Genomic DNA, 21096 nt, shown 5'->3' on the forward strand with positions numbered 1-21096 from the left:
CAGGCCGCGCCCCCAGGTGGGACCTAAGGCTCCAGGGCCTATTCTGATTGGCCCACGCGCCTTAGGCCCCACCAGTAGGCGGAGCTTTAGGATGGATGGGCCAATCCGGCCTCATTCCTTCGTTGGCTGCCTGCCGGACAGGCGGTTTTGGCTCCCGTCTGTCCGGCCAACTACCAAAGGTACGGGGAAGGGGGGGTGGGGGGTTCGTGGGGGTCGCCAGGGGGGTCGCGGGTCGGCTGGGGGGGGCGGTCGTTGGGGGGAGGGGGGTTTGCGTCGAGGGCAGGAGGGCTGCAGTGCAAACATAAGCCTTTCATTAAGACAATCCTGGTTCGCTTTTCCAAGTTAAAACAATTAGAAAAATATTTCTGGAGTGCTGTAATAAATTAAAATTAATAGTGCTCAGAACCCCCAAGGTAACTTCAGGCATCATTTTGAAGCTGGGGGGGGCGGTCGTTGGGGGGAGGGGGGTTTGCATCGAGGGCAGGAGGGCCTGGGATCCCTCCTGCCCGTAATGTAGTGCGGGGTGGGGTTAGGGGGTCGCCGTGGCCAGGAGGATTTGGGCTCCCTCCTGGCCCGATATTGTTGGGGAGTCGGCGGTCCTTCGGGGGGAGGGATGTATCGGACGTCGGGGGGGGGGGGCATCAGGCTTTCAGGATGGGGACAGACCTTCAAGGGGGGACAGTGCAGGGAAGTCAGGGAATTTATATTAATTAATTTTTTCTCTGCGTGTTTTGTTTTTGTATAGTTATTAACTAATATTTAACTAAGTTTTAAAGTTTTAAAGAATGTTTCCTTTATACGTAAATAAAGAAAAGTGAATGGGATTGCAGTGGCGGTGACGGGGCGGTGAATGGGGTGGCAGTGGCGGTGACGGGGCGGTGAAGAGGATGGTGAGACGGGGACGGGGCGGTGACGGGGATGGTGAGACGGGGACGGGGCGGTGACGGGGATGGTGAGACGGGGACGGGGCGGTGACGGGGACCAATTTTTTCACCGTGTCATTCTCTAGTCTAAAGCAGAAGGATCCTTATCACCAGATGAACATTCCCCTTCAGAGAGAAGAGGGTCCTCCGAGTCACCCCACAGATCAGGATCCCTAACTTGAAAACTGCGGTCTCGAGATTCCGGTGTGGAGGGTTCCAGGTGTCGGGATTTGCGTGCCGACTTACCTGACCTCATAGACACGGTACCGGGAGACGTTAAAGGCTGCATCGGTGCCGAAGTTTTGAACAGCCTGGTGCTGAGCTCTCGGTTCCGGAGCAAGGACTGGCATGGAGACCGAGGAAGCAAAATGTACCGGTACCGACAAAGTGGATGCCGATAAAAGGGGCTGCTCCACTGTCGGTACCGGTGGTTCAGACCGGACCGGGACCGGAAGGTTCGGTGTCAAAAGTGCAGGAAGGAGTTGTTGTAACTGCTCCTTAAGCTGCACCTGCAGGACAGCAGCAACTCGCTCGTCCAGCGAAGGCACCGGTACCGCCTTTTTCTTCTGCGGTACCTGCGGTGCCACTCTACTCCCCGAGGATGAGGAACCCGAGGTCGAGGGGCTCACCTCTATTGGGGCGGAGCGCTTCCGTGGGCGCCTCGAGGTCGGCAGGACTGGGCTCGCTGCTACTGAGACCGGAGGACGCTCCAACGGGGAAGGCTTCTTAGCCGGCTTACCTGAGGGATGCGACGCCGACGCGGTATCGTGCAGTGTCGACGAGGAGGGTGCCGACTGAGCCGGGGTCGATGTCGGTGCCGCAGAATCAGACATCTCGGCACCAAATAATAATCTCTGTTGGATCTGCCGGTTTTTCAGAGTTCTCTTTTTCAAAGTCGCACAGCGGGTGCAGGTAGACGCTCGATGGTCAGGACCAAGACACTGTAGACACCAGTTGTGCGGGTCAGTGAGTGAAATTGGTCGTGCACACTGCTGGCACTTCTTAAACCCGGGTTGAGGGGGCATGAAGGGAAAAACGGCTTCTGCCAAATCGAAGGCCGAGGCCTCGATGGTGGCAACAGGCCCCGCCGGGGCGAAACTGAAAGAATTGAAAAAAAAAAAAAAAAAGTTTTGGTTTTTTTTTTAAAGAAAAGAAAATGAAGGAAACAATATTTCCTTAAGGGTTTACGCGAGCAGGAAGGCGATACCAAAAAAGTCTTTCAACAGCCGTTGAAAGAAACGCGTCTTCTTAGCTCCGCGGAAACTAAGAAACTGGGGACCGCGCACCTCTGTCGGGCGGGAAGGCACTCGCGCGTGCGCGGTGCGGCCTGCTAGAACTTTCCAAGTTCTTAGAATGCAATCACTCTAAAATTGTCCGTACCGGGGCTCCGTCGGTGCCGTCACCCATCAGTCAAGAATATGCTGCCTGCTTGTCCTGGGATAACAATTGCTAGGCGATGTACATAGTGGAAATGATGTTGGGAAAAGTGTATACATAGGGAAGGGGTTTACTCTGAAAGGGACCCAATGGAATAAGTTGTAAGATTGTTTAATACATTTTTTATAGAATCAGTCTTGAAACTTTTTGAACAGATCTTGTACAGTACTTTAGAGAGAAACACTTAATTTTTATTATGAAGGAAACTAATTCTCAAAAAATCCTCCGAGAGCACAGTGCCCTTAACTGGTCCTATGGCTTTCATGGGTTAACAACAGCCCGACTCATGGATTCCTTTTATAATCCCCACCCTTGGGGGAAAAAGGCAATACCTCCCTCATTGATCTCATACAGCTGAACCTTCTCATGCTTGGAAAGAACATAAGAATTGCTGCTGCTGGGTCAGAACAGTGGTCCATCCTGCCCAGCAGTCCGCTCATGCGGCGGCCCCCAGGTCAAAGACCAGTGCTCTAAATGAGTCCAGCCTCACCTAGCGAACGTCCCAGTTTAGCAGGAACTTGTCCAGCTTAGTCCTGAAACCCTAGAGGGTGTTTTCCCCTACAACAGACTCCGGAAGAGCGTTCCAGCTCTCCATCACTCTCTGGGCAAAGAAGAACTTCTTTACGTTTGTACGGAATCTATCCCCTTTCAACTTTAGAGTGCCTCCATTTTCAACATACAGTACAAAAAGGAAAAATACTAGATACAGCTTTTAGGGGTCTCTACATATGCATTCACCAAGCTTGGTATTAGGGTGCTGGCAAGGTCTGCGTTAATTTAAATCACATGTTTCTTGTGACCAGCTGCTTCAGAGGCTTATTGCATCTGTGGAACCTGCTTTCTTTTTTCCCCGCTGGGTACTTACGGGGCCTGTCTTCTGGTGGTATATTCCTTGAACTCATTGTCATGAATGGTGAAATACGGGCGATAGTCGCAGCAGTACCTAAGCGGAGCGATGCAACTATAGCAGAACAGGAAAAAAAAAAAATAAAGTGAAGTTATACTACCAAGGATTCCTCCTATAGGAGGACTCTGCCCACATGTCTTCTACTTCTCTTTTCCCAGAGATCCATAGGTGTCCCTCCAACCATAGGAGCCAGCTCTGTGATTCTTCAGAGCCTCAATATTGAACAAACTCATTGACTGTGTCCAGGGAAAGGTAATTTCCACAGAGCTAAGCACCCCCAGTAAGTTTAAAAAGTTGCCTCCTATGCAGTAACCTCCCCTCAGTCTGATTTATGTGATTAGAGAGAGCTAAAAAATTTTTTTTTTAATGTTGATAATTTTTGGTAACTGGTATATATTATATTGGGTAACATTTCTTAAGTAGCTAAGCCTATGAATCACTTAAAATTACGTGATCCTCCAGATCGACTCACGGATTTGTATAGGTATATAAAATTTCTTACAATAAAAAGAGAAGCCCATTCCCTCTCAAAATGTAGATGGAGATGCTAGGAGATATCTTTATGGTAATGAGAGAACAAAGAGGAAGGAGAAGTGTGGGCAGGGGATATCAGAAGACTGGATGAGCCAACACAGTGCAGACTGCATTCATCCCCCACCACCCCCAATACACACCTGGTCAGAGCAAGAATAGTTTCTGAAGAAATAGTGGGAGAAGGTGCCATAACTACCACTGGCTCCCCCAACAGCATCAGTTCCCACAACATCTGGATGTGAATAAGGACCGGCTGAAAACAACTGTCAAAACAAAGGCAACAGGAAAGAAGAAAGACAGAAACTGAGTATTAACACTGAATTGGACCACAGCCTGGAGAACCACAGCCAATTGGGATTTTCAGCATACCCACCATGAATATTCATTGTGGATATCCTGGAAACCTGACTGACTGGTGGTACCACTGATCTAGGGTACGGTACACCACATCTAAGACTGATAGCTCACTTCAGTAGAGTTAAGATAAATAGGATGTTGGATAATCCAGTAGCCTTGACTTATGATACTATTTTATTCGGCACAGTAATGAGCGCAAAGAGTCAAATTTCTTCAAACAATAACAAACTTTTATTTATATTGATTGGGATAGCAGTACAACAAATTACATATAATTGGAAAAATTATGATAGGTTAAATTATAACTTCTGGTGGAATTCCGTATGCCATATATATAAAATGGAGCGTATATTAGCAACACAGAGAGGTTATTTTGGTAAGTTTCAGAAGATCTGGGGACCATTAGCAGATTTCTGTAATGAATGATATCATTTTCCCATAATAAATTATTTGTTAGGAGGGGAGGTGGGTGGGTATTATTTTATTTATCCCATAAAATATATGTATTTGTCAATATTTTTATTATAAGTGTTATTAGTATTGGGAGGGGAGGGGAGGGAGGGTTTTAAGTTCTAGTAACAATTGTTATACATATTATGTAATACATTTTTAGTTATTATTGTACATGAATTTAGAATGATATATTGTATTTACAGTGATACATGAAAGAAAATCAAGTGTATATTTTTTGAGATAGTTTAAATTTCAGTGTTACACTTGTTGTAGTATGAAAAATGAATAAAAAATTTAAAACAAAGTAGAGTTAAGATGGATCTGTCAACATCAATAACAAAAGCTGGATATAAGGAGGACGTCCTCCTGGTTAATTGTATGGAACCAGGTTAAAAGGGAGGACCTGTAAGCTAATATTTTCAGAAATATTACTCATGCCATACGTTAGAGCAAAAACATAAGAGAAATTAGAACATGTAGGTCCGATATTCAGGCCATATTAGTTAGTAGTTTTTAGGCTACCGACAGCTGCAGGTTGAATTAAGCCTGGATATTCAATGCTGGGCAATGTTTAGGCTCTTGTATTGAATAATAAAGTTCGGACAGTCCTTTTGCTGCCCAGACTTTAATTGCTTCCTTAACTGGACAGCAGACTGAATCTCACTGCTTACCAGTCAAGTGCAGGGTCCGCCCAAGTTCTGCCTTGGCACTAACAGGACAGTGCCGTAGCAGTCAGACAATATTTAGTGATTCTACCAACTTATGTACTGCTGAATACTGTCAGATGTCCAGCTCAGTGGGATTTAACTGGGCACGGTGGTGTAGTAAGGGGGTATGGGTCCACTCCTTCTTGGTGAGCGCACAGGCACCTGTCCTAGTCTCTGCCCCCACTACTGTGCGTGCACACCGCTTCCCTTCCCTCGTACCTCTGTAACGTTCCTGGCATGAGCAGCAACCCCCAACCTGCTGTCGTGCCAGCTCTTCCTCTGATGTCACTTCCTGGGCCCACGCCTGGGAAGCGTTGTCAAGAGGAAGAGCCGACACTGGCGCAACAGCGGGTCGGGGGTTGTTACTTGCGCCAGAACATTACAGAGAATGGGGGAAGGGAAGCAGTGTGCACACGCGGTGGGAGGGGGTGAGGAGGAATATGTGGAGGTGGGAGAGAAGAGGATGGGAGGGGCACCACCACCTCAGGTGCCTCTCACCCTCGCTACGTCACTGACTGGGCTGGAGCCATTTTAGGGAAAATTCAGTCAGTCAGTGTTGAAATGAGGACTGCACTTGACCAATAGGAAGCACAGGTAATGAAGACGAGGTTAAGAGGTTCATAGACAAAACTGCCGAAGACAAAGGCGCGCGCCGACAACTGAGCGCAAGACGGAAGCGTGCGCCGAAGAGTGTTTTTAGGGGCTCCGACGGGGGGTTTTTGTTGGGGAACTCCCCCACTTTACTTAATACAGATCGCAGCGGCGTTGTGGGAGGTTTGGGGGGGTTGTAACCGCCCTCATTATACTGGAAACCCCACACCCCCCGTCGGAGCCCTTTAAAACAAACAGTCATTTTCTTCGGTGCGCACCTCCGCGTTGCGCTCAGTTGTCTGCGTGCGCCTTTGTCCCGGCGCACTTTTGACCTGACACCGGTTAAGAGGATAAGCTATATGGAGTTCGGATTAAACTTAAGGAAAGAGGAACTAACTGAACTGCCCTGCTACTATGACCAAACAACTACAAACTATCCAAAATACAACCCTGAGACTCATCTACTCATTGAGGAAACACGACCATATTACAGAAGCATATATCAACTCACACTGGCTACCAATCCAAGAAAGAATACTATTTAAATTCTACTGTTTGTTATTTAAAACCCTAAATAGAGACAGCCCAACCTACCTGAACAACCGCCTCATCCAAACCACCTCAATCAGACATAGAAAAACACACCCCATTCACACCCCCCTCAATCGAAGAAGTAAAACGGAAAAAAACTATACGATGGCCTCCTGGCCACTCAAGCAGCAAAACTGGATAACCAGATCTCCAATCTACTGATAACTACCCAGACTACAAGATGTTCAGAAAAGAAATAAACACTATACTCTTCAAGAAATTCCTGAAACAGTCCTAACATCACATATACCGTCCTTCCTCCCTCCCTCTTCCCGCCACATTGAAACTACAGAACTTCTCTTTACCTCTCTAGAAAGGAGAAATTATCTTCCATTGTAACCCACCGTTTATAATTCTTTTGTAATCCGCCTTGAACCGCAAGGTAATGGTGGAATAGAAATCTCTAATGTAATGTAATACAGCAGGTAATCAAAGATTAGAAGGGAGGAAAAAAAAAAAGAAGACAGGAGACTCTAGAAGCAAATTTTTCTTAAACAGTAACCATCACCAACTGCAATCTCAATCAGCTCAAGAAAAATTGGAAGACTCAATGTAATGAGATTTGCAGATCTAGCCAAACATCAATACAATCTTTTCCAACAGCTTTCAGCAAAAAAAATCCCACAAGAATTGAATGATAAAATCAAAAGAGTGACAGACAAAACTGGACAGTTAGAATTAACAGAAGCCAACATTGGATTTTAAAAAATGGATCAACTTAAAGCAGCTGAAATATAACTAACTGGTAAATACTACAAATTGTTGGGTTTTTTTTTTATTTTTAGAAAAATGGCATGCAAGGGAAAAAAGAATGGGGGTTTGCACTTGAAGAAATGCAATTCAAGTCTGGTTCTTCTGTGAGGATATTGGAGAACAAATCTAAAATGGGGCAAAGGTTTTAAGAAACACATGCTAAAAATAATTATTATTAAATCTGGCAGGGCCTATTGTTTTGCTTTTGAACCTAGGCCGATAATTAGCATCATTTTTCCTATCCTCTTCTGTTACAATAGACTGCCTGTATTCTCCTTGCAATGAGCATCAGGCTACCCAGTTGGAAATATGGGCACTACGTATGCCTTTCACCAGTCATAAGAAACCTGTCCATCTGACTAATTCCTGAAAAAAATAATACAATGGTCATGAAACCATGTCGCTTATTTTCCACAGTGCTCCATCTGGTCCTGGTGCCTTCCCTTTGTTCAATTTGTTTTCTTACCCGCTTCTGAGTTATGGAAACCTGATTCTGGGTTAATGTTAGGGTCTAAATCACTTACTGATCTATCTTCCTCTAGCAGCCTTTCCACTGTACTGCAGAAAAAGGAAGTTATTTCACATTACTGCTTTCTTTTCATAGACAAGCAGCCTACTCCTATAACACAGAAGCTCAAATATATGCCCCAAGCAGTGGAGCTTCCCATTTTGATTCCCAAAACAGTGGGCCTCAGGTGACCACCATGGTATTGACTCCTGTAGCCATTCCTTCTCATGGTATGGTAGGCATTGCTGTGGATGATGGAAGTAGTCAGATAAGATTATTTATTTATTTTATTTATTCAATTTTCTATACCGTTCTTCCAGGGGAGCTCAGAATGGTTTACATGAATTTATTCAGATACTCAAGCAGTTTTCCCTCTCTGTCCCGGCGGGCTCACAATCTATCTAACGTACCTGGGGCAATGGGGGATTAAGTGACTTGCCCAGGGTCACAAGGAGCAGCGTGGGTTTGAACCCACAACCTCAGGGCGCTGAGGCTGTAGCTTTAACCACTGCGCCACACTCTCCCCTTAGATATGTAATGTAATTTATTTCTTATATACCGCTACATCCGTTAGGTTCTAAGCGGTTTACAGAAAATATACATTAAGATTAGAAATAAGAAAGGTACTTGAAAAATTCCCTTACTGTCCCGAAGGCTCACAATCTAACTAAAGTACCTGGAGGGTAATAGAGAAGTGAAAAGTAGAGTTAGAGGAAAAATAAAAATAAAATAAACATTTTAACAAGACAGTATTGATCTAAATACTTTGGAAGGTAGAAGAGAGGAGAGAAAGGAATAGAAGCAGAAGGGGGAGCCGTTGAACAGTAGAATTCTGGAGAAATTTAAATGATAGAAATAGAACAAAACAAAGACAAAAGGCAAAACAATAGATAAGATTAAAGATAAATCATAAGCTGGAAAGAAAAATAAAATAAAACTTTGTCTTCAATCCACGGTTTCAGCGTCAGTGATGAAGTGGAGCAAGTAAGTTTAGGAGGAGCGATTGACGTTTCCAGAAAGGGCTTCTTCAGGGAAGAGACTTGGCAGACAGTCCCAGGATGCCTATGTCTCCTCCCCTGCGATGTTCTCCCATCCATGCATTCCCTCCCAGACACACTGCCCTTGCCCCAGCCGCTCCAAGGAGGCTGCCCCAGATGAGGCCCACGGTGAATGCAGGATTCTCTCCTCTGCAGGAAAGCCGCCCGGAGCCGACAGTCGATCTTCTTAGCGGATTGCATGGGGGGGAAGAGTTCACACTCTTGGTAGGATCGGGTCTGTGTGCTCTCGGTGGTTGTTGCTGGTCTCGTTGCTGCTGAGGTGTAAAAGCAGTTGATCTCCACTGCTGCTGATATTTAAAAGCAGGCAGATTGATCTCTCCAATGGACTGCAGGGGGAGGAGTTCACACTCCTGGCAGGATCGGGTCTGTGGGCTCTTGGTGGTTGCGGTAGGTCTCGCTGCTGCTTGTATGTAAAAGCAGTTGTTTTTCTACTGCTGCTGATATTTAAAGCAGGTAGATTGATCTCTTAAACGGGATATAGGGGGAGGAGCTCACATGCCTGGTTGGATCGGGGCAAGGGCTCCTATTATAGGCAGCTGGTCTTGCTGCTACTTAGGTGTTAAAGCAGTTGATCTTCCTAGCGGACTGCAGGAGGTGTGGAGCTCACACTCCTGTCATGATCTGGTCTATGGGCTCTTGGTAGTTGCGGTTGGTCCCAATGCTGCTTAGGTGTAAAAGCAGTTGTTCTCCCACTGCTGCTGATATTTAAAAGCAGGTAGATTGATCTATCCAATGGAATGCTGGGGGAAGATCTTATATGTCTGGCTGGATCGTGGCAAAGGGTTCCCGGTAGTGGCGGCTGGTCCTATTGCTGCTTAGGTGTAAAAACAGTTGATCTTCTTATCGAATTGTAGGGGGGGCGGATCTCACATTCCTGGCAGGTTCGGGACTGTGGGTTCTTGGTGGTTGCGGATGGACCCGCTGCTGCTTAGGTGTAAAAGCAGTTGTTTTCCCAATGCTGCTGATATTTAAAAGCAGGCAGATTGATCTCTCCAACAAATTGTATGGTGAAGAGCATACACGTCTGGCTGGATTGGGACAAAAGCTCTCAATAGTGGCGGCTGGTCTTGGTGCTGCTTAGGTGTAAAAGCAGTTGATCTCCTACTTCTGATAATATTTAAAAGCAAGCATATTGATATGCTCCAGAGCTGGAAATTACCCGTACAGAAATGGATAACTCTTCCCGGCTTACACTCTCACATATATGTGGTTCATCTCCAGCAACAGTCGTTTAACATTTTGACTCAAAATGTTTGAAAAATTAGAAATATCAAATGAGTACAAAAAGTGCAACAGTCAAAAAATAAATAGGGAATTTTAAGGATGAAAATGGAAAATAAATTCTGTCTGATACGACGCGGGAGTTGATTGAACAACAGTGAGCTGAGAAGAGGAAAAGGGAATGGGTGGACAGAGTTGCAAAGGGACCAGTCTGAGGAGGACTTAATAGAGTAGTAGATGCCTTAAAGGAAGATGGAGGGTGGAAGGCATGTTGAGGACTAGTTATTGGATACAAAGTATGTCAGGGTTAATTTTTATAATAGCTTGTGATAGTATGCTTGGAACAAACTTCCCGAATCCCTACAGTGGGCTCCGTCTCTGACAGTGTTCAAGGGCCAGTTAAAAGACCACCTCTTTGAAAGTGCTTTCGACTCCTAATTCCTCTCACCTTGGGTTCCGTATGTCATGTCTGTCTGTCCAAGTTAGATTGTAAGCTCTTCCGAACAGGGACCATCTATTAAATGTCAAAATGTACAGCTCTACATATGCCTTTCAGTGCTATATAAGTGATAAATAGTAGTAGTACCATAGTATTCCTAGCCCTAGTAATATTTCCTATTTCATCCACAAGAGGGCCTACATAATCCCTCATCAATATATTAACAAGCTTAAAAACATTAGCTTTCTTCAGCAATATTTATTTCATTGGCAATTGATATCTGTTCTACTGTTTTATTCTTAATATGTTCCATGCACATCATGTTCTGGCATTGTAATCTGGAAGCAGGGACTCTAGATCATTTACTTTATTTTTGTCCCTGTATTATGGTATGGCCTTTTGGAAATCAATTTGGTCCCAAATTAATTGTTTATTAGAAAACCATGTAGCTCTATCATATGATACAATTCTATTTGGAACGTCCATGAGAATAAAAAGTCAAATTTCATCTAATAATAATAAACTTTTATTAATAATGACAGGAGTTGCCATTCAGCATATCACCAGAAATTGGAAAGATTACACCAGACCTTCTGGTGGAATTCGTTATGCCATATATACAAAATGGAAAGAACAATTGCCATACAAAAAGGAAATTATAATAATTTCAAAAAAATTTGGGGACCATTGATAACATATTGTAATGATTAGACACCTTTTTACACTAAAAGTATAATTATTATAATGGGGAAGGGGGGATATATTGCTATATTATTGGTTTAATTATTATTTTGAACACTTTACATGTATGATATGTTTGATTTACAATAATTGTGGAAAGGGAAGGTGTGGGGGGGCTTAAAATATGTATTGAAATAATAATAGGAATTAATTTTAAGTGATGTATATGAATTAATTGATGTAACATTGTACACTTGTTGTAAGATGAAAAAATGAATAAAGAAATGAAAAAAAAAAAAAAAATGTTCCACGCACACTGATATTCACCTCCCTTGCCCATTGGGCCCAACTATAAACAAAGGCAAATGCCTTAATTTGATTTTCCTGATAAGCAAAGTTAAAACAAAGTAAGAGTAAACAGGTTAACAGCCCCCAACAGACATAGAGTGTTTTGAATCTATTCCTTATACAAATCTGAAGGAGACTGAAGGACACCTAAGTCACAGAGAATTTAGAAAAGAAAGACATTTAAATATTATGCTAAAAAAAAAAAAGAGAGAGAGAGAGAGATAACAGGAAAAAAAGACAGGGGGCGCCACTGGATGTTGAACTCTCACCTGAAAAGATCCAGTTCCTGAACACTGGGCAGAATAAATGGAGCTGGCAACAGATTCTGAGAGAGAGAGAAAGAAAATATGCACAAAAGGAAGGATAGAAAGAGAAAGATGTGATAAAGAGAGTGTAAAAGAAAAGCAAAATGTATGCGAGGGAGAAAAAGAAAGGAACAGTACGAAAGAGAATAAGAAAGAATAAAATGATAGAGAGAGTGAAAGAGAGCAGCAAGAGAAAGAGAGAAAATAAAGAAGAAACAGTTTCACAGAGAAATCAAGAAATGGTCATCATTAAACAGACAAACTCTCTTTCCAATTAACACATACAATTCAGTTTGACTCCTACTGTTAAGGCCAGTATCTGGTTAATAATTCAAGCTCTATTCATAGCACCTGGTCTTTCAGCAGCCCAGAGGTAGATTTTGAAAACAAGAGTTAGAAAAGACTGCAGCAATTCTGTGGCATTTTCCCAAAAACTTAACAGTGCAATATACATATTAACAACCAGAGAATAAAGCACAAAACGCACATCTATCTTATAAATATACACATACAGTATCTTTATCCAACCCACCCTTCTATTAAATAATCAATCTTTATATTTTCAAAATCTTTATCTAATATAATAAAACGGTAAGCCGCGCATGCGCACTTCCTATGCGTGCGCCGGTTTTCCGTGAGCTGTAGCGACCCATAGGAAGTGCGCATGCGCGGCTTACGGTTCTGTTTTTCGGTCTGGCCTGCTCCCTGCCGTATTGCATTTTTTAGTTGAAAGACGCAGCGGTGGCTCCTCTCATGATCCCCGCCTGTGTCGGACTTCCAACGCAGGTGGGGATCATGAGAGGAGCCACCGCCGCGTCTTTCAACTAAAAAAAAAAAAATACGGCAAGGTGAGCAGGCCAAACTAGACCGAAGCTCAAGACCGCGGGAAGGGAAGGGAAGGGAAGGGAAGGGGGGGCCGACAAAGAAGAGGACTCCAGCCGCGAGGAGCCGAATGGAGCAGCCAGATCGCAGCAGGCCAGAACGCGGGGGAGGGGCCGAACGGAGCAGGCAAGATTGCGGTAAGAGAAGGAAAGGGGTGGGAGAAATGCTGCAACTGCTGCACAGGGACCTGGAGGGGAAGACAAATACCGCTGCTGCTGCACAGGGAAGTCGGGGGGGGGGGAGGGAAATGCTGTTGCAGGGAAGTGGGGTGGAAATACTACTGCACAGGGAAATGGAGGGAAAGAATGACAGACAGACAGCAGGAGGGAGGGAGACAGACAGAAAGGAAGAAATACACAGAGGCAGGGAGAGGGACAGAAAGACAGACAGAAAAAGGGAGCCAAGGAGAGAGAGAGAGAGAGAGAGACAGAAAGAAAGAAAGACAGACAGACATATATTCTAGCACCTGTTAATGTAACGGGCTTAAAGACTAGTCTTATATAATAATAAAGTATTCCCTTCCTCCTCCCTGGATGTGAATAGAAGTAAACCAAATTAAAGAAACAATCCAGTAAATCAGAAGTCCTTCCTCTAAATATACATTGTGTAAGAGGTTTATTTGATTCATTCCCTTTTAAATGGAAGGAGGAAGGAATAAAATATTTAGGAATTTGGATAAAAAATACACTAGATGAGACAATGAAAGTGAATGAAAGATTTTATTGCAAAAAGTAACAGAGTTATGTGAGCAATGGAATCCTTTACATTTGACTTGGTGGGGAAGAGTCCAAACTATTAAGATGATGATTTTGCCTGTTGTTTGTTACCAATTGGGGATGATACCAGTTTTTTTCCAGGGGTCTTTTTATAAAAAATTGAATAGTATTCTTACTAAATTTATTTGGCTGGGTAAAATTGCAAGAATTGCCTTAGTGTCTTTACAAAAGCCAATTAAGGAGGGTGGGGTAAATTTTCCAAACTTCTATAGGTACCATCAATCCTATATTATGCGCCAAGGGTCCTCCCAGAATTCATGGAAAAGCTACCAGATTGGTTATGGTTAGAATGGCAGCTCATGTTTCCCATTAGGCTTCATCATCTTCTCAGTATTAAAATGCCTAGGATACATAAAAACAATAGAATATTAATGGACACATGGAAAACTTTATGTTATATTAATAATTTAACACCTCTTCCAATCAAAATATATGGCTAAACTCCAGGATCCAAATAGGCGGTTTTAAGATTGTCTGGAAGGATTGGATTAAAGCAGGTATACAAACCTTAAATGATGTCATTTCTAATGGTAAACTGCTGGATTTTTCACAGTTGCAATATAAATTTGGCCTTAATAAAAAACAAAGTTATAAATGGTTGCAACTGAAGCAGGCTATTCAGGCAGGGTTCCCTGAATGGAAATCTCTTAATAATCAATTTAGTTTAGATTTCTTATGCTTTCAGGCAGATTTTCTGGGTCATTTTTGGCTATTCGAATAAGAAACCAAAGACTGGACTGGGGGCACTAAGGACATGGGAATGAGGCATTGGGGGCACTAAGGACATGGGAAGGAAAGAGGGAGGGAATAGAAAGAGACAATTGTTAGGCCTGAATGCAGAAAGAAAGAAATGAAAGAAAGGATACAAAGACAGAAGGAAACGCAACCAGAGACTCATGAAATCACCAGACAGCAAAGGTAGGAAAAATGATTTTATTTTCAATTTAGTGATCAAAACATGTCAGTTTTGAGAATTTATATCTGCTGTCTATATTTTGCACTATATTTGTCTATTTTTCTTTAGTTACTGAGGTGACCGAGCTCGCGGAGATGGGGCGGAAACGGGGTTTTTAAATTTTAGTCCTAGTAATTTGCCGGTCCACAAAATAATTATTTTATTTCTGCTGGTCCACGGGTATAAAAAGGTTGAAAAACACTGGTTTAAAGAACAGATCCCATTCTTAATCTGGGGACTGTCTGTAGTTTGGATAGGCTGGAGTAGCCTTTGACAGCAACTCCAGTAGTTGGAACCTAAGGACAATGCTGGATGGACTTCTACAGTCTATGTCTCAGAAATGTCAAAGACAGACAATTTACTCATGAATTAATAATGCACATGACTGCTGGGCAGACTGGATGGGCCATTTAGAATTTTATCTGCCATCATTTACTATGTTAATATGTTATGGTGCCAGGATCCCACCTTTAGTTTGGTTCAGCTGGAAGTATAAAGAAGCATGAGGAAACTGTCAGATGAAAAACTCAGAACTTCCCCCATCCCCTCAAGAGGAGCTGCAGATACAGCCATAGAAACAGACACAAATATGCATTCTCCTTTATCTAACCACTTTCTGATAGGAATTACACTGCTCAGAATAGAAATATTATGAATGCATGAAGGTCAATATTGGGGGTGGGGGAGCTCTGAACATCTGATACAGGTATCTGTATAAATCTCTAGTGAAACCTCATTTACAATACTGTATAAAATTCTGGAGGAGATCGCACCTTCAAAAACATAAACAGGATGGAATCGGTCCAAAGGTGGCTACTAAACTGGTTAGAGGTTTTCATCATAAAGAATATGGGGATGACTATGGTTAGGCTCTTCAGCTTGGAAAAAAGAGACACTGAGGGAAGATATGATTGACGTTTACAAAATCCTGAGTGGAGTAGAACGGGTACAAGTGGATCGATTTTTCACTCCGTCAAAAATTACAAAGACTAGGGACACTTGACTAAGTTATAGGAAAATACTTTTAAAACCAATAGGAGGAAAAATGCCAGAGGTTGTGGTAAGAGCGGATAGCGTAGCTGGTTTTAAGAAAGATTTGGACAAGTTCCTGGAGGAAAAGTCCATACTCTGTTATAGAGTCAGACATGGGGGAAGCCACTGCTTGCCCTGGATGGTAGCATGGAATGTTGCTACTCTTTGGAGATTCCGCATGGAATGCTGCTACTCTTTGGACTTTTTTCCAGGTACTAGTGACCTGGATTGGCTACCGTGAGGACGGGCTACTGGGCTAGATAGACTATTGGTCTGACCCAGTAAGGCTATTCTTATGTTCTTAAATATACTTTGGAAGAAAGGCGGAAAAGCAGATATACTGTATTAAAAAATGCTACCTAAGGCTTGGGCTAAATTTAAATGCTACTAAAACTAAGTTCCAGCACCGGAAATGAAAAAAGTGATTAATTCAGTCCAGCCTATTTTAGGTGCCTGACTTTAGCTTCATAGTTAAAATATACTCAAACTGGCACACAGCAGGGTGGAATTTTCATTTTGGATGATTTGCCTCCAAGCAATATCACATAATGGGGCGTACATGCCATGCCAGCTCCTGCCTGCATGCTGTTCATTATTTCTATAACCAGAACCTATTCTGTACTCTATATTTACCAGTGTTTGGTTTTACCTCCTGGTTTAGTTGTCTCAGAGGACTGGATCCTGGTGTATCCGATTTGCATGGAATTCTCACCTGGGTAGAGAATAAGAGAGAGAGAGAAAACGAAGAGAGAGAGAGAGAGAGAAAGAAAAAGAGAGAGAGAAAGAAAAAAAAAGAGAGAGAGAGAAAGAGAAAGAGAGAAAGAAAAAAAGAGAAAGAGAGAAAGAAAAAAAGAGAAAGACGTTTACACTAGGGTTCCTGTAAAGCGGCTTTGAGATGTGAAGGAGTCCTTTACCAATGTTATAGCCAGTGTGGGAGGGGAGGAATGAAATGATATCACGCTTTCAATCACAACGAGCAGGCAGATCACAAAGCATCAGCCTATCGTTTATGATTGAAATTGTGACGCGATATTACACCTCCTCCCTCCATCAGCAGTGCAGACAAACACACACACAGGTTATTCCAAAAGGAAGAAACACATTCCACTAGAGCAAAGAGCATTTTTAGAGCTATTTACACAGATTGATTGTCCTTGGCTCCCCTCAGAGTGAGCAGAAATATGGCTAACACACACAACTAACACACGTGCCATTTACCCTGCTCAACTACCCACATGTGTACAGGACCACTTAAGTAGTTCCCCTTTAAAAACTGAGCACAAGATTCTCTTCAGCATTGTTTATTGGAAGCTTCTATACTGCTACTAATTCTGAGTGGTTTGCATGAGCTTCAGTAGCAGTGTTACAGCTAAATATATGTAACTCTTACCTATTTATATCATCTATATACATCCACTATAATAAAAACCCTTAGCGTGCATGCGCACTTCAAACTCTGTGGCGGCGTGCCGCGCATGCGCAGTGCCTGCCTCAGCTGATTTCCTGCCCCGATCTCTGACGCCAGCTGACTTCCTGCTTTCTGACTTCGCTGCCTCTGCCGGAATGCTTCTTCTTCTCACCCCTGGACCAGCAGTGGCAGCAGCTGCAGTTTCATCAAGCAGCCGCGGGACATTTGTTAGGACGGCCCACTTCGATAATGCGAGGCGGGCCAGCCTAGAAAAAGCCCCAAGGCTGCCCGGGCTAGCGGATGCTGGACATGGGGAGCAGGGAAGGGGTGTTGCTGGACAAGGGGAAGCAGGGAAGGGATACTGCTGGACAGGGGGGAGGTAAAAGGAAGGGAGAAGTGCTACTGCTGGACAGGGGAGCAGGAAGGAAAGAAAGAAAAAGAAAGGCCTCAGCGCCCCATTGTGCTAAAAGTTTACACATCTATTCTAGCACATGTTAACGTAACAGGCTTAAACACTAGTATACTATAATTGTTTCTGTATTATCATATACTCGTTTTTCTTTATATTATTTGAGAGTTCACCCTTTCATGTTCCAAGTTGGGGAGGGAGGTAGCCTGCTAGTTCCTCCATGTTGCTACTCCCCCTAAAAGTTTCTTTATTTGCTAAAGTGTTCTGTGAAGAGTATCGTCTTTATTCCTTTCTTTAACTTTTTGGGAGCTCCATTACATTGGGGTCATTGCTTTGGGGGGGGGAATTTTGTTAAAATGTCAACTCTGCTGTTTCCTACCTGCATGACAACTCCCATGACTGGAAGGTTCAGGGTTTGTCCTGGCACAGGAGCAGGCCACTGATCAATCTCGTTGCATACTGCAAGTGTATTAAAGGAAAGGGGTTAGACATACTCAGGGAGCTGCCTGGTGCCACCCAGTTCACTGTCTCCCATTATCCCACTCTGCCATTTTCTCCTCTCTCTGCTCTCCTTACCACAAACACACTTGTTTCTGCCTCTCCTCATCCTTCCCTAACCCTTACTTTTCCGAGATCCCTCCTCTTTCAAGTCCCCCTTTCTCATGACTCTTCCTCTCTTTCTCCCTCACCCATTGTCCTTTTCTATCTCTGGCTCCTCGACGTACTTACCTGCCTCCAAGCATGGCTCCAGCTTGTCAAAATACTCGGGAGCTATAAGCTGCAGCAACGAGTGGAAAAGTTTCACAAAGGGAAAGCGAGACACTAGGACGAGAGACTGAAAAAGAGTAACATGTTATCGCATTTGCTGTAATTACAGGCAAATACACACAGTGTCACTGCTCACTGCTATAACCTCGCACACATATATAAAATGTGCACATGCTGCGTTTCTACTTTAAATCAACATACCGACACTATGCAAATCGCAGTTAAATACACAACCTGATTAATAGGGGAAGTTTACAGCAGGTTTCCTGACTTAAAATGGTTAAGCAGGCACTTATGTTGGCAACGAAATCAAAAAACTAGAGTGGCAAACTAATCGCTTACATACAAAACTTTGAACAACTGCAATGGCATTTCAACACTGTGCTTAAGCGATTTTCTTGTGTCAGACCAAAACGCCGGGACAAGCCCCAGAGTTAAATGCCTGAGATGACGCTCTCAATCATTGCATACTATTATATGCCCCCAAATTTTTTATTTGAAAGCACTTATCTGTAAACTTTCACAAGTTGAAACGCTTGCGTCTTTGCTGCTCTGGGACCCTCACCCGTTGTCCTTTTCTGGGACCCAGAGCAGCAAAGACGCAAGTGTTTCAACTTGTGAAGGTTTATAGATAAGTATTCCTTTCAAATTTAAAAAAAAAATTTTGGCCATATAATAGTATGCAATGATTGAGAGCGTCAGGCATTTAAATTCTTGGGCTTAGTGTGGAATGATTGAGAGCATCATCTCAGGCATTTAAACTTTGGGGCTTTCCCGGCATTTTGGTCTGACACAAGAAAATCTCCGAGCACATTGTTGAAATGCCATTGCAGTTGTTCAAAGTTTTGTATGTAAGCAATTAGTTTGCCACTCTGGTTTTTTGTTTTAGTTGTCATTCCTTTGGAGAAACATAGTAACATAGTAGATGACGGCAGATAAAGACCCGAATTGTCCATCTAGTCTGCTCAACCTGATTCAATTGAAATTTTTTAATTTTTTCTTCTTAGCTATTTCTGGGCAAGAATCCAAAGCTTTACCCGGTACTGTGCTTGGGTTCCAACTGCCGAAATCTCTGTTAAGACTTACTCCAGCCCATCTACACCCTCCCAGCCATTGAAGCCCTCCCCAGCCCATCCTCCACCAAACGGCCAAATACAGACACAGACCATGCAAGTCTGCCCCAGTACTGGCATTTGTAATATTTTTCCTGCTTCCCTGAGTATTTGGGCATTTATTTTGGGCCTATTTCACAAAAATACTAGCACTGAAGCAGATGAAATCATGGTTAAAAAGCACCCATGTTATGTACAATCTTATAACCTCTGCATGTATTTTCCGCTCCATAAGACGCATCTGACCATAAGACACACCCACCTGTAGAGGAGGAAAAACCAAGAAAAAAAAAATTCTGAACCTAATGGTGTGCCCTGTCCCCCCTCTGGTGGTCTAGTGGTAGGTCAGGACAGGGTACATGGCACTTCTAGTGGTGGGCACGTCTAATATTAGACATATGTAGTGTCAGCCAGCCCCCCAGCCTCACCCATATCTTTTTAAATCATCCTTCCCCCAATAGATCATCCCCCCCGTACCTGGTGGTCCACTGTGTATCCCTCCCTCGCTAGTGGCACACAGGTCAGGAGCGCGAATGTCAGGAGCAAGCTTTCCATGCTCCCACTTGGGCCCACGCCACTTTCTGAATAGCTGGGGTCAGTTCTTGCGAGAACAGACGGCAGCCATTTAGAAAACAGAACGGGCCCAAGTGAGAGCATGGAAAGCTTGCTCCTGACATCCGCGCTCCTGACCTGTGCGCCGCTAGCAAGGGAGGGATACACGCTGAAGTGCCAGGTTCTGTGACAACGACGGAGGAGGTGGCGGCGGGCGGGTAAGTGTTTTAAAAGGTGCGACGACAGCGGCCAGGTAGGTGGGTGGGTGTTTTAAAACGGTGCGCTGTGGGGGGGAGTGTGTTAAAATTTGTACTTTGCTCCATAAGACAAACCGAGATTTCCACACATTTTGGGGTGGAAAAAAAAAAGTGCATCTTATGGAGTGAAAAATACAGTACTTTGTTTCTCTGTCTATGCACGGCCTCAATTTCTCCACAAAGCACGTAAATCACTTTGGTTGTATCACAGAAAGGCAGTATATCAAGAAACTCAAACATAAATGAGTACGAACCTACTGACTACTGGACGCACTTGCACATGCAGAACAGTGAGCAAAGAGGAGGAGAAAGAATAAAAGAAAAAAGCAGCAGGAGAACAGACGGAAAGAAAAGAAAGGAGGAAACAGAAAAAAAATCCCATCAATGTAAATACTATGGGATCCAGTTCAGAATTTAAAAATCTGGACACGTTGGATTTTGTTGGCCAATTTGAACTTTTTGGGCATATAATTAATTCTCTTGTACGCAAAATATACCTGCCAGCACCAACGCTTTTATGTTGAGCTTGAAATATTTAGATCTAATGAAATTTAAGAGATTGCTCTTTTAGGCGTAAGTTGGCAGGAAATTACTACAATTTTCCATAGAGGCAGTCCACTGGACAATATGTTCTCCTCTGAAATGAAGCTTACTTACTATGAGGAGAACATATTGTCCAGTGGACTGCCTTTATGGAAAATTGTAGTAATTTCTTGCCAACTTACGCCTAAAAGAACAATCTCTTAAATTTCATTAGATCTAAATATTTCAAGCTCAACATAAAAGCGTTGGTGCTGGCAGGTATACTATGAGTATGAGAAATAAGAGCCTCCGTTCAGCCATGAGAAATCTGGTAGTCCTACTCTAATCCCAATGCACCTGTGAATGGCATTAGTCTAGAATGGCATTAGTTTAAAAGCAGACTGAAAACCCACCTTTTTGATATAGCTTTCAATCCTTAACTCTACTCCTCTGCCCTCTAACCCAGCCCGCTGATTAACCGTTCCCCTTAGCTGTATCCATGACATCCTGTTTGTCTGTCTTGCCTGTTTAGATTGTAAGCTCTTTCGAGAAGGGACTGTTTTCTTACTCTTTGTGACTCTGTACAGCGCTGCGTGCATCTGGTAGTGCT

The 21096-nt window shown here is 43.4% G+C and overlaps 1 protein-coding gene across 5 annotated transcripts in view; it reads right to left on the bottom strand.

Moving 5' to 3' along the window:
- DENND6B (DENN domain containing 6B) overlaps positions 1-21096 on the bottom strand; it is a 105385-nt gene that overhangs the window by 53706 nt on the left and 30583 nt on the right. For 4 of the 5 annotated variants that reach the window (XM_033958318.1, XM_033958317.1, XM_033958316.1 and 1 more), the window contains exons 6-11: positions 18005-18110; positions 17655-17734; positions 16108-16170; positions 11778-11833; positions 3942-4064; positions 3226-3321 (exon numbers count right to left, since the gene is read on the bottom strand). In XM_033958318.1, the coding sequence (XP_033814209.1) occupies positions 3226-3321; positions 3942-4064; positions 11778-11833; positions 16108-16170; positions 17655-17734; positions 18005-18110 (524 nt within the window). The remainder of the gene's footprint in view (positions 1-3225; positions 3322-3941; positions 4065-11777; positions 11834-16107; positions 16171-17654; positions 17735-18004; positions 18111-21096) is intronic. The other variant, XM_033958319.1, reaches the window with a different exon arrangement.

This window comes from Geotrypetes seraphini, chromosome 9, assembly GCF_902459505.1.
Source record: "Geotrypetes seraphini chromosome 9, aGeoSer1.1, whole genome shotgun sequence".
Taxonomy (NCBI): Eukaryota; Metazoa; Chordata; class Amphibia; order Gymnophiona; family Dermophiidae; genus Geotrypetes; species Geotrypetes seraphini.